At 53.4% G+C, this 12,655-nt stretch overlaps 1 protein-coding gene across 4 annotated transcripts in view; it reads right to left on the minus strand.

The window, feature by feature from the left end:
• The window catches only part of HDAC7 (histone deacetylase 7), a 258,148-nt gene that overhangs the window by 31,753 nt on the left and 213,740 nt on the right, over positions 1–12,655 (minus strand). For all 4 annotated transcript variants that reach the window (XM_074934754.1, XM_074934755.1, XM_074934753.1 and 1 more), the window contains 3 exons: positions 1,927–2,038; positions 518–633; positions 79–201 (listed from right to left, as the gene is read on the minus strand). In XM_074934754.1, coding sequence (XP_074790855.1) covers positions 79–201; positions 518–633; positions 1,927–2,038 — 351 coding nt within the window. The remainder of the gene's footprint in view (positions 1–78; positions 202–517; positions 634–1,926; positions 2,039–12,655) is intronic.

The raw sequence follows: 12,655 nt of genomic DNA on the forward strand, positions 1-12,655 counted from the left end.
CTTATGCGGGGTCCTAGTGTGCAGCAGCTGCTTTCCCTGGAGCCCCAAGTTCCTACTGTCGCCTTAAGAGACCCTCACCAATGGCCTCTGCTGGCCTCCTCTTCAGGGAAGGGGGTGCACTCTCCTTGCGGGTCAGTGGGTTCTTACGCCGGTCCACCGACTTCTTGGGCTTGTACCGCACCTTCAGGTTGGGCTCAGATGCTGTGGGCAGACAAGGCTGTTTGTTAGTGGTCTCCCTGCGCTATGGCATCGATACAGTGCTGCCGCACTGGCCTGTTGGGCTCAGGCATGACCCTTGGGGCTGTCGCAAAGTCACCTTCAGACCTGCACATCTCTGCGCCAGCCCAACCTCCTCCCACTCCCGAGCCAGTGCCAGTCTCACCTCCCTGCCAGGACACAGGCCCTGCTGTGTGTGGAAGCGAAGGCCAGGAGGAAGTCAGGCTGGGAAGGTGGGCTGAGTCCACCCTGCGGTCGCACCTGCGTGCATGGGCACGAAGCCAGCATGGCATGGCCTTACCTGTTTTCCGCAGAGGAAAGTGCTCCGGAGGGTCTATGGAACTGCTGTGGACTTGCGGCAGGAAGGGGCTGAGCACAGGAGGGGCAGGGCCTTCAGTATCCAGGGGCTCCAGTGATCTGCAGGGAAGTAGCAGCACGGTTAGAGACCGGCCCTTGGCTCCAGCGGCCCTTGGCTCCAGTGCCCCGTGGCTCCAGGATTTTTCTCAGCCCTGCAGCACTGGCATTCCCCTGGAAAAGCCTGGTGCAGCCTGGCCCCACCATGCCACCAAGTTTGCCCGCAGCTTCTTGGCACTGGGGATGTTCCTGGTCCTCAAAATCCCACCAGCCCAAAAAGGGCATCCCCACCCCTGGTGCTGGAACAGCCCCCAAACACCCTCATCCCAGCGCAGCCTCTGCCCCGATGTTGGGACAGCCCCCAGACAACCTCAGTCCAGCGCAGCCCCTGCCCGATGCTGGGTCAGATACCCTCGATCCAGCGCAGCCCCAGCCCCTGATGCTGGGACAGCCCCCAAACATCCTCGGTCCAGAGCAGCCTCCGACCCTGGTGCTGGGACAGCCCTCAGACACCCTTGGCCCAGCGCAGCCCCTGCCCCTGATGCTGGGACACCCTTGGCTCAGATTCCCTTGGTCCAGTGCAGCTCCCACCCCTAGTACTGGGTTTTCCTCAGCCTGGACTGTCCCGCCGGGAAAGGAGCACATGTGCATCACTCTGCCCAAAGTTTTTCCTCACAGTCTGTATGGGAAGTGCCTCTCCCCACTGTGTGGATCCAAGGCTCGGACACTCCAGAGGTGCTACAGTTAGACCCCTGCACAGATACAACATTTAGATACACATCTGAGCCATGATCTGCAAAAATGGTCCGGGGCTCTAAAGCAGCTATCCGCAGATTTGCAGGGCTCTAGCTACAGTCCCAGAGATGGCCTGTCCAGGTGTGAGCAGTGGGCCCAGCTTTTGGGTGCCTGCCAGGTCCCCATGAAGAGCAGATAAAACCAGGTCTGGCCACTAGAGGGAGCACCCTGGTTGCCGCAAACCACAGAAAAATCCAGCTCCGAGGGGCTGCCAGAGCTGCAGAGTCCTGAGGAACCTAGGTGAACAGAGCGTCCCCCACAGGATCACTCCACCCACGGCTGTGCTCCACAGACACAGCTGCTGTGAGAGCCCCTGCCCCACGGACAGATGCAGGCCTTCCCCCACCAGCAGCCCCATCAGGAGAGAAGCTCTCTCCACTGAAAGCCCAGTATCTCTGCCTCACCTGTATGGCCTGGGGGCGTGTCTTGGGGATGCTCAGGTGTCTCTCTCTCTCTCATCTATATGGCTGCAGGAGGTGTGGGGGGGATGCTCAGGTGTCTCGATCTCACCTGTACGGCATGGGGGGGAGGGGGTTGGGGGTGCTCAGGTGACTATCTCACCTGTAGGGCATGGTGGGGCCACTGGGGTTGCTGGTCCTTTCCAAAGCTGCCTGTTGTTTCTTCAGGATGACCTCGGCCAGCTTCTGTTTCACCACTGTACTCGCCACAGCACCTGCAGGGAGAAGGGGAATGAGCATCCTGGGTTGGGAACTGATAAGAGCCTCCTATAGGGCTCCCAGAACGACATGGGCGGCCTCCCATGAGTTTCTGTCCTGGGGCACCTGCAGGCCTGTAGCACAGACCTGAGTGGCCAATGCCCAGGGCACAATGACTTGGCTCCACAGGCCTCAGAGCTGGGTCCCTCTAGCACATCCCTACCAAGCCTTGCTCAGATGCTATTAGATTCTCAGTCAATCCCCCACCTCCATCAGCCCCTACTGCTCTGTACTGCCCACTCAGGCAGCCAGCTGTGGACCCTTGGCCCAGGATGGAAACCTTCTGCCACCCCTTGTGCTACATAATCCCCAGGTCTCATCGCTTACTCTGAGAAAGGCCCCTGAGGCTCCATCGTCTCCTTCCTGCTTTCCATTATTACTGCATTAGTGCTTTGCCTAGAGACCCCACTATGCCAGGAGCTGCCTTGCCACAGAGTTACTGAGACTGGGGCCCTTTTGTGCTAGGTGCTGTGCATGCATGCGACAATATCTGAGATCGGGGCCTCACTGTGCTGGGCATGGGCACACGCACACACACACATACACAGAGTACCTGGATCGGTACTCCTCCAAAGTGTCCAAGAATGCCACCCAGAGGCACTCTGCCCAGAAACATGAATGGACAAGTGCACAAAATTGAGTCCCCAGTCTCAGTTGCAGATCCCGTCCAACCCTGTCCTCCTTGACTGATATATGGCCAACATGGCCAAAGCCAGGAGGACGTTGATGAGATGGTCCTACAACCTTGTGAGGCCGCGGATAGGGAGTGCAAGGAAAAGTGCAGCCAGAACCTCAACAAGAGATTTTGGAGGAGGCGGAAAAGGGGCTGCGGCCTGGTGCACTGTAAATATGCATGCGCCAGGGTCTTCCTCTCACCACAAGAACAAGTGTCAGGGGAGTCCGAAAACCACATAACTCTCCTGTGCTCACAGCTCCATGAAGCAGCCATTAATTTATATCCCCAGCAGACTGTGGCACAAAGGTGGAATACAGGCTGGCTCACTGGGGCTCCTTGCCCTCCAGAGATGGCAGCAGGTCCCACCATTTTGTATCGGGGCGGGACACGAGGGTGAGGAAATGAACAATGTGGGGCACAAACTGCTCCCATGATGCGTCTCAGAAACAGACTGGCTGGATACTACTAAGTCAGTTCATATGGGCAGTTTAAAGCAGCCAGGGGGGCTCACAGGGCCAGGGCCTGACCTCAAGCTCCAGAAGGCCAGGCAAACGGGCAGGCAAGGAACACCCTGCTTCAGGACTTGCTCGAGAAAAGCTATAGAGGCTGGGGGCTGGGCAGCCTTTACCTCCTGGAGTTCATGGCAGGGGACATGAAGGGTGGGCAACCTCATTCACTGAGCAAGTGTACAGGGTACACCCAATCCCACCAACTGTGGTCCAGGAGGTCTCTGACTTTGATGCCACCAGCCAGGACCAACCTCCAGTGCACTGAAAGAACCTCCACCGTGTGCGCCACAAGATGTGGGCGTGGAACAAGGGTTCATCTAGGAGGCGCACACCCTCAGTGCCCATAATAGACCTGGCTGTGGAGACCAACCTCCAGGTCCTGAGACCATCCTGGTAAAAGACCGGCAGCTCAGAAAAGTCTCAAGGGAGACTTCTCGGATATAGATAAAAGAGTTGCCAGTCATGTCGGAGCCCTCAGAGGAGGTGGAGGAAGGTGTGCCCTAGCTGGCTCCAGGCCAGACAACAAGCATTATAAAGGAGCCTCTGCAGGGCCTAGAGATGGAAAGTGCGAATGCACATAAGGCCCTGCCCTTCCTCTTCCAGAGGGAGGCTCAGCACGCCTGCAGAGACTCAGTGCTTTTGCGGACAGAAGAACTCCAGGACGTATGCCAGCATGGACTTCAGCCACAGCAAGATGGCTTTCGCTATGACCATATAGTCTGCACTGAGCAGGGATACTGGGCTCCAATTCCTCAGGTCCTGGAGGTTCTCCTTTTTTGGTAGCAGAGCAAGCATTGCCCACCTATGCATCACGGAGCACCCCAGGGACTTGGCTCAGATGATGGCAAGGCCAAGGATGTCCCAGAATGAGTGGTAGAACTCCACAGTCAGCCCATCGATGTCCAGACATTTGCTAGTGGGCATCAAACAGAGGGCTTCCGAGAACTCTGCCAGTGTGAGAGGAATAGCTGGCTGTATTTTAAAGAAGCCTTATTAAGGGCGCAGGAACAAATCATTTGGATGTGCAGAAAGAATAGCTAATATGGCAGGCGACCAGCTTGGCTTAACAGAGAAATCTTCGGTGAGCTTAAATACAAAAAGGAAGCTTACAAGAAGTGGAAGTTACTCAGGAGGAGTATAAAAATATTGCTCGAGCATGCAGGGGTGTAATCAGGAAGGCCAAAGCACAATTGGCGTTGCAGCTAGCAACGGATATGAAGGGTAACAAGAAGGGTTTCTACAGGTATGTTAGCAACAAGAAAAAGGTAAGGGAAAGTGTGGGACCCCTACTGAATGGGGAAGGGAACCTAGTGACAGATAATGTGGAAAAAGCTGAAGTACTCAATGCTTTTTTTGCCTCGTTACTCACAGACAAGGTCAGCTCCCAGACTGCTGCACTGGGCAGCACAGTATAGGGAGGAGGTGAGCAGCCCTCTGTGGTGAAAGAACAGCTTAAGGACTATTTAGAAAAACTGGACATGCACAAGTCCATGGGGCAGGATGCAATGCATCCGAGGGTGCTGAGGGAGTTGGCGGATGTGATTGCAGTGCAATTGGACATTATTTTTGAAAACTCGTGGCGACTGGGGGAGGTCCCGGACGATTGGAAAAAGGCAAACATAGTGACCATCTTTAAAAAAGGAAAGAAGGAGAATCTGGGGAACTACAGCCTCACCTCAGTCCCTGGAAAAATCATGGAGCAGGTCCTCAAGGAATCCATTTTGAAGCACTTGGAGAAGAGGAAGGTGATCAGGAACAGTCAACATGGATTCACCAAGGGCAAGTCATGCCTGACCAACCTGATTGACTTCTATGATGAGATAACTGGCTCTGTGGATATGGGGAAAGTGGTGAAAGTGATATATCTTGACCTAAGCAAAACTTTTGATATGCTCTCCCACAGTATTCTTGCCAGCAAGTTAAAAATGTATGAATTGGATGAATGGACTATAAGGTGCATAGAAAGCTAGATTTGCAGGCTCACTGGGTAGTGATCAACGGCTCAGTGTCTAGTTGGCAGCCACTATAAAGCGGAGTACCCCAGGGGTCGGTCCTGGGTCCGATTTTGTTCAACTTCTTCATTAATGATCTGGATGGTGGGATGTATTGCACCCTCAGCAAGTTTGCGGATGACACTAAGCTGGGGGGAGAGGTAAATATGCTGGAGGGAAGGGATAAGGTCCAGAGTGACCTAGACAAATTGGAGGATTGGGCCAAAAGAAATCTGATGAGGTTCAACAAGGACAAGTGCAGAGTCCTGCACTTAGGAGGGAAGAATCCCATGCACCGCTACAGACTAGGGACCGAGTGGCTAGGCAGCAGTTCTGCAGAAAAGGACCTAGGGGTTACAGTGGACGAGAAGTTGGATATGAGTCAACAGTGTGCCCTTGTTGCCAAGAAGGCCGATGGCATTTTGGGATGTATAAGTAGATCGAGGGACGTGATCGTTCCCCTCTATTTGGTATTGGTAAGGCCTCATCTGGAGTACTTTTTGGGCCCCACACTACAAGAAGGATGTGGACAAACTGGAGAAAGTCCAGCGGTGGGCAACAAAAATGATTAGCAGGCTAGAGCACATGACTTTTGAGGAGAGGCTGGGGGAACTGGGCTTATTTAGTCTGCAGAAGAGAAGAGTGAGGGGGGATTTGATAGCAGCCTTCAACCACCTGAAGGGGGGTTCCAAAGAGGATGGAGCTAGGCTGTTCTCAGTGGTGGCAGATGACAGAACACAGAGCAATGGTCTCAAGTTGCAGTGGGGGAGGTCTAGGTTGGATATTAGGAAAAAACTATTTCACTAGGAGAGTGGTGAAGCACTGGAATGGGTTACCTAGGGAGGTGGTGGAATCTCCATCCTTAAAGATTTTTAAGGCCTGGCTTGACAAAGCCCTGGCTGGGATTATTTAGTTGGGGTTGGTCCTGCTTTGAGTAGGGGGTTGGACTAGATGACCTCCTGAGGTCTCTTCCAACTCTAATCGATGATTCTATGAAGCTCCAGCTGGTCCCGGTCACCTGCGCTGACCATTGGGAGTTCATCCTACAGTTCATCACAAGTGTTGGTGTCGGCTGAATCTGGAAATAAGTTTGTTGTAGAATGCCCATGCCTTTTCTTGCATCTGCTCAGATCTGTAAGAGTGGTGTCATCCTCCACCAGGAGGCAGGTGATATATTTTTTTGGCACCCCTCTCTCCTGGATGGCAGGAGAGAGATCACTAGATCATTACCTGTTAAGTTCACTCCCTCTGGGGCACCTGGCATTGGCCACTGTTGGTAGACAGGATACTGGGCTGGATGGACCTTTGGTCTGACCCAGTATGGCTATTCTTATGTTCTTATGTTGTCCAGGGCAGAGAAGAAACAGGAGCCGTGATCCATCTCCTGAAGGAGTTGGATATGCAACCTAAGGAACATGCGCCAAGCCCAATCATCATGAGGGCTTGAATCTCATCTCACTTCTCCTGACACTCCATACAGAGGGATGGATTCTCAGGGTGAGCAACCAGGCGCCTCTTCAACTCCATGACCTCCCGTTCCAGCCACTCCATTGCCACGTTCCTTCTCTGGCTGGTCCCCCAGCTGTAGTCATGGCAAAAGAGCCTGACATGCACCTTTCACACATTCCACCATCTCTGCGCTGAGGGGAATGTGTGCCTCCACCTGGCCAGCCAAAACCCCGGAAGGACCCCACGAAGCCCATATCCTCTAACAAGCTGTCAGTAAAGTGTCAGTTGGCTGGCCCCAGTCACTCAGGTGTAAGGGCAAGCTGTACACAGACCAAGTGACGGTCCAAAAAGGGAGCTGGCTGAATGTCAGAGGAGTGGGTTCATGCAATAAGAAACCGAGAGATGTAGGTTCTGTCCAACCAGAAGTGACATGACCAAACCACCTCCACCCAAACAAAGGTGAAGGAGGTGGTATCATCCTAGTGCTGATCACGCCAAATGTCCACCAGGGCATGCTGTTCAAGAATCAACTTGAGGACGTTAACAGGGATTCAGCACCTGTTTCCCAACATGGTCCTGCACTTCAAGGGTGGTGTTAAAATCCCCACCCAGGACCAAGCACTCATGAGGAACCAACTTGCCAAGGAAGAAGGACACCTGTCGATAGAAGTGCACCTGCTCTGGGCCTGGTATCGGGGCATAAACATTAATGAGGTTTAAAAGCAGCCTCTTCATGCAGACCTGGAGGCGCAGCAGGCAACCCAACCCAACCTCTTATACTTCAGCCCATAGGCCAGGGGAGAATAGGGTCACCAACCCACCCAATGACATCATGAGGTGGCTAAAATACACTGTCGCCCCTCTCCACCCACCAGCTGGTGTTTGCGGCCAGGTCCATGTGAGTCTCCTGCAGGAATATCACAGAATACCTCCCCACCCGAAGGTAGGAAATTATCTCACACTACAGCCATGGATGTTCAATGAGGCAAAGATGGCACACTTCATTAGAGAGGGGGTTGAGGATCCCCACAGTGGCGGCATCCCCTGCACCAGCAGGCCATGCAACAACTCATGCATCACTCCATATTTGAGTAGAGCACCATGGAAGGTGCTGGCCCACCAGTACTGTCTGTATTGCCGCCCCTTGGCCCTACCCTAGAAAGGCCATCACAGAGTTCAGGGTGAGATCATAATCCCCCCACTGATCAAGAGCAAGCTGTGCCTTTCTCCCAAAGCTGTGTATGGCCTCCAGGAACCGGCATAGCTTGTTCGGTGACAGAGATGGGGCCAAGAAGTCAGTGAGAGCCCACAGACCCCCAGTCATCCTCAGTCAGCCCCCAAGCATTATCCCTGCTCTGATTCCTCCTCTCCCCCCTTCCACATCAACTAGCGTGGAGGCCCGCTGCAATATATCCTGAACCACACAGTCCACCACATCCCCCAACACAGGTGGAGGAAGTCCTGCAACCTGGGGGGCAGGGGAGAAGGAAGGCACAACAAATACTACGTCCTGGGACTCACCCTCTGATGACTATGGGGGGATTTCTCTGGGATGAATGGACAAAAGAGAGGGTCCAGGCAGGTGAAACCTCTCTGGGGGGCAATGCCACCATGGCAGGCTCAACAGAACTAACAGACCCATCTTCCCCAACCCCAGCACTGAGGTCAAGCGGCTCGATGCTGAGGACCGGCGCCACTTCAACAGATCCAGTGCCTGCCAAGCCAGCATCAGCAATCCCCCCAGAGGACTTACAATCCCCAAGTTCTGAATCATAACTGGGCTCAGGGCTGAACCACTCCACTTCAGTGGAGGACCTCCCAGAAGGCCCAGCACCCGGCCACTTAGTGCCAGTCAATGACACCGCCACGATGGGCTCAGCAGCCACAAGGCTGATGCCTCCAAAATGGGGGCAGGATCAAGGGTGGAAGGAGAATGCCAAATAATCTTGGTGCCCAGACTGGGGCCCTGTTCTCCCCCAAACTGTCTGGGAGGCCCTCAGTCACCAAGTACACCCTGCCATCACCTGAGGGAGAAATCTTAACCTTGATGGCTCCTGGAGGGACAGATGTTAAGGACACGGGGACCCCACTAGCAACTTCCCGCACTACAGGATCCTCTAGCGGGGGGAACAACAGCAATAACGTCCCCCCTAAAACCTCCTCCTCATGCAGCTTCACCCACTGAACTCTCCCACAGGACAAATGGGGGTGCAAGAGCAGCAGCAGCCCTCCTCAAAGATGGTGAGGCCTCTTCAAGATCAAAGGAAAGCAGCTGTGCCCTGGCCTTGCTTTGCCTTGGCTCTGCACCTGCCCCCCAAGACCATCTCTGAAGCAGTATTACCAGGATCAGCAGGCGAGATGGAATCCATTCGCGGGGGCCGCAGGGACAGCAATGGCACCTTTGCGACCACATATTCCCCTACAAAAGATCGCTCTCCCTCTCCTGTCACCTCCCCCTTCCCCTCCAAGGACCACTTAAGTTGATAATCAGCCGGGCCCACCTACTTGGCTGGGTGCAACAGGGGGGCCACCCTTGGCACCCAAGAGGGATCAGATGGAGTACTTGGGGGAGGGGCCAGCTCAGAGGTTGTATCAACAGGGACTATTTTTGTGCCCTTCTGTGCCTTGGGGAGGGGGCCATAGGGCAGTCTGTACGCATGCAACCCAGTTCCCAGCAGAGGTAGCACCCTGTTTTCTCTCATAAATAGTGGGCCCTGTATAGGGTCCCCTGGAAGAGCACCACAAAGGATCCCTCCACCTCCGTGCAACCCCTGCCCACCACCATAGGATGTTAACCTGGCGGTGGAAAAATTACACTTGGCAGAGGCTTGGGTTCTTGCACTATGGAGGATATTAATCTCCCTAGGATGGGGGAGAAGGCAGGAAGGCCACACTGGGGAGAAGGGGTGGCACAGAGCTGAGCACCACCCTAGCCCCCAGGCCTCTGGTGGTTCAAGGAGGACAAAGATGCTCCCCACTGACATCTCCCTCTCGACCACCTCTTGAGCGGCAGCCTCTGTTGAAAGGGAGAAAACTACCCTGCCATACATTTTGGAGGCCACCACAATGACTGAGCTGGGGGGCATCCTTACCAATGCCTGCACATAGACTTCCATGTGGGGCAAAGCAGCTGCCAGGAGGCCAGAGAAGGGGCCCGGGCTGCCACAGCTGGAAGTAGGGGAAGTGGTTGGTGCTGTGGCTGTGGCAGATGACGATGGCATAGATAGTATATTCACCACGGACACTTGAGCGTACCCCCAGGTACCCTGGGGAGTGGGGCCCTGGTGCTGGCAGAAGGCCCAGCGGGCAAAGGAGGAACGGAAGAGCCCCTGGAGGTCTTCTTCTTCTTCGCAGGGCTTTGCCTTTGCCCTGAGCAAGTGGTGGAGAAGTCCTTGCCCTTGCCTTGAAAGTTTGTAGCTACTGCTGCTACCCTACTGAGGGTAGTATCCAAAGCTGGGGCAACAATGGTGGTCAGGGGACCCCCTGCCCCCTTCTCATAGAATCAGAGAATATCAGGGTTGGAAGGGACCTCAGGAGGTCATCTAGTCCAAACCCCTGCTCAAAGCAGAACCGATCCCCAACTAAATCATCCCAGCCAGGGCTTTGTCAAGCCTGACCTTAAAAATATCTAAGGAAGGAGATTCCACCACCTCCCTAGGTAACGCATTCCAGTGCTTCACCACCCTCCTAGTGAAAAAGTTTTTCCTAATATCCAACCTAAACCTTCCCCACTGCAACTTGAGACCATTCTGTCATCTGCTACCACTGAGAACAGTCTAGATCCATCCTCTTTGGAACCCCCTTTCAGGTAGTTGAAAGCAGCTATCAAATCCCCCCTCATTCTTCTCTTCTGCAGACTAAATAATCCCAGTTCCCTCAGCCTCTCCTCATAAGTCATGTGCTCCAGCCCTCTAATCATTTTTGTTGCCCTTCGCTGGACTCTTTCCAATTTTTCCACATCCTTCTTGTAGTGTGGGGCCCAAAAAGGGACACAGTACTCCAGATGAGGCCTCACCAATGCCAAATAGAGGGGAACGATCACGTCCCTCGATCTGCTGGCAATGCCCCTACTTATACAGCCCAAAATGCCATTAGCCTTCTTGGCAACAAAGGCACACTGTTGACTCATATCCAGCTTCTCGTCCACTGTAACCCCTAGGTCCTTTTCTGCAGAACTGCTGCCTAGCCACTCGGTCCCTAGTCTGTAGTGGTGCATGGGATTCTTCCCTCCTAAGTGCAGGACTCTGCACTTGTCCTTGTTGAACCTCATCAGATTTCTTTTGGCCCAATCCTCCAATTTGTCTAGGTCACTCTGGACCTTATCCCTTCCCTCCAGCATATTTACCTCTCCCCCCAGCTTAGTGTCATCCGCAAACTTGCTGAGGGAGCAAGACATCCCACCATCCAGATCATTAATGAAGATGTTGAACAAAATCGGACCCAGGACCAACCCCTGGGGTACTCCGCTTTATAGTGGCTGCCAACTAGACATTGAGCCGTTGATCACTACCCATTGAGCCTGATGATCTAGCCAGCTTTCTATGCACATTATAGTCCATTCATCCAATCCATACTTCTTTAACTTGCTGGCAAGAATACTGTGTGAGACTGTATCAAAAGCTTCACTAAAGTCCAGGAATAACACATCCACTGCTTTCCCCTCACCCACAGAACCAGTTATCTTGTCATAGAAGGCAATTAGATTAGTCAGGAATGACTTGCCCTTGGTGAATCCATGCTGACTGTTCCTAATCACTTTCCTCTCCTCTAAGTGCTTCAGAATTGATTCCTTGAGAACCTGCTCCATGATTTTTCTAGGGACTGAGGTGAGGCTGACTGGCCTGTAGTTCCCTGGATCCTCCTTCTTCCCTTTTTTAAAGATGGGCACTACATTAGCCTTTTTCCAGTCATCCAGCACATCCCCCAATCGCCATGAGTTTTCAGAGATAATGGCCAATGGCTCTGCAATCACATCTGCCAACTCCTTTAGCACTCTCGGATGCAGCGCATCCGGCCCCATGGACTTCTGCTCGTCCAGCTTTTCTAAATAGTCCCGAACCACTTCTTTTTCCACAGAGGGCTGGTCACCTCCTCTGCATGCTGTGTTGCCCAATGCAGTAGTCTGGGAGCTGACCTTGTTCATGAAGACAAATGCAAAAAAAGCATTGAGTACATTAGCTTTTTCCACATCCTCTGTCACTAGGTTACCTCCCTCATTCAGTAAGGGGCCCACACTTTCCTTGGCTTTCTTCTTGTTGCTAACATACCTGAAGAAACCCTTCTTGTTACTCTTAGCATTTCTTGCTAGCTGCAACTCCAGGTGTGATTTGGCCTTCCTGATTTCACTCATGCATGCCCGAGCAATATTTTTATACTATTCCCTGGTCATTTGTCCAATCTTCCACTTCTTGTAAGCTTCTTTTTTGTGTTTTAAGATCAGCAAGGATTTCACTGTTAAGCCAAGCTGGTCGCCTGCCATATTTACTATTCTTTCTATACATTGGGATGGTTTGTTCTCTGTCTCTCCATCCACTCCCCCCCCACCAAGGCCTCTGGCAGGGAGCCTTGCCGAGGGCGGACTGAGGACCTGCCGTGGTGGTGACCAGGGTGGTGACAGGGGAATACTGTGCCTCCTTTCCTGGTTAGGAAGGGGAATTAAACCAAAAAGGGAGCCAAGAGAAAACAAAGGCAAGGAGAGTTCATTGGGAGCCCACCCCTCCTGGTCACAGTAAGAGGGAGGTTAGAGATCAAGCTAAACACACCACATGGTGGAGGGAAGGGAAAGAGGAAGGAGGGGGGCAGGGAAGGAGAGAACCAAAACCAGAGAAAGGGAAAAGGGAATGGGGCACAGGAGAGGGAAGAGGACTCCCTGGGCAGGGCTGACAAAGCCGAACAGGGAAAGGAAGGAAAAGGGAATTGCAAAGGGGCCTGTCTGCCCGTCCCTAAAAG

This window comes from Natator depressus, chromosome 20 (genome assembly GCF_965152275.1).
Source record: "Natator depressus isolate rNatDep1 chromosome 20, rNatDep2.hap1, whole genome shotgun sequence".
Taxonomy (NCBI): Eukaryota; Metazoa; Chordata; order Testudines; family Cheloniidae; genus Natator; species Natator depressus.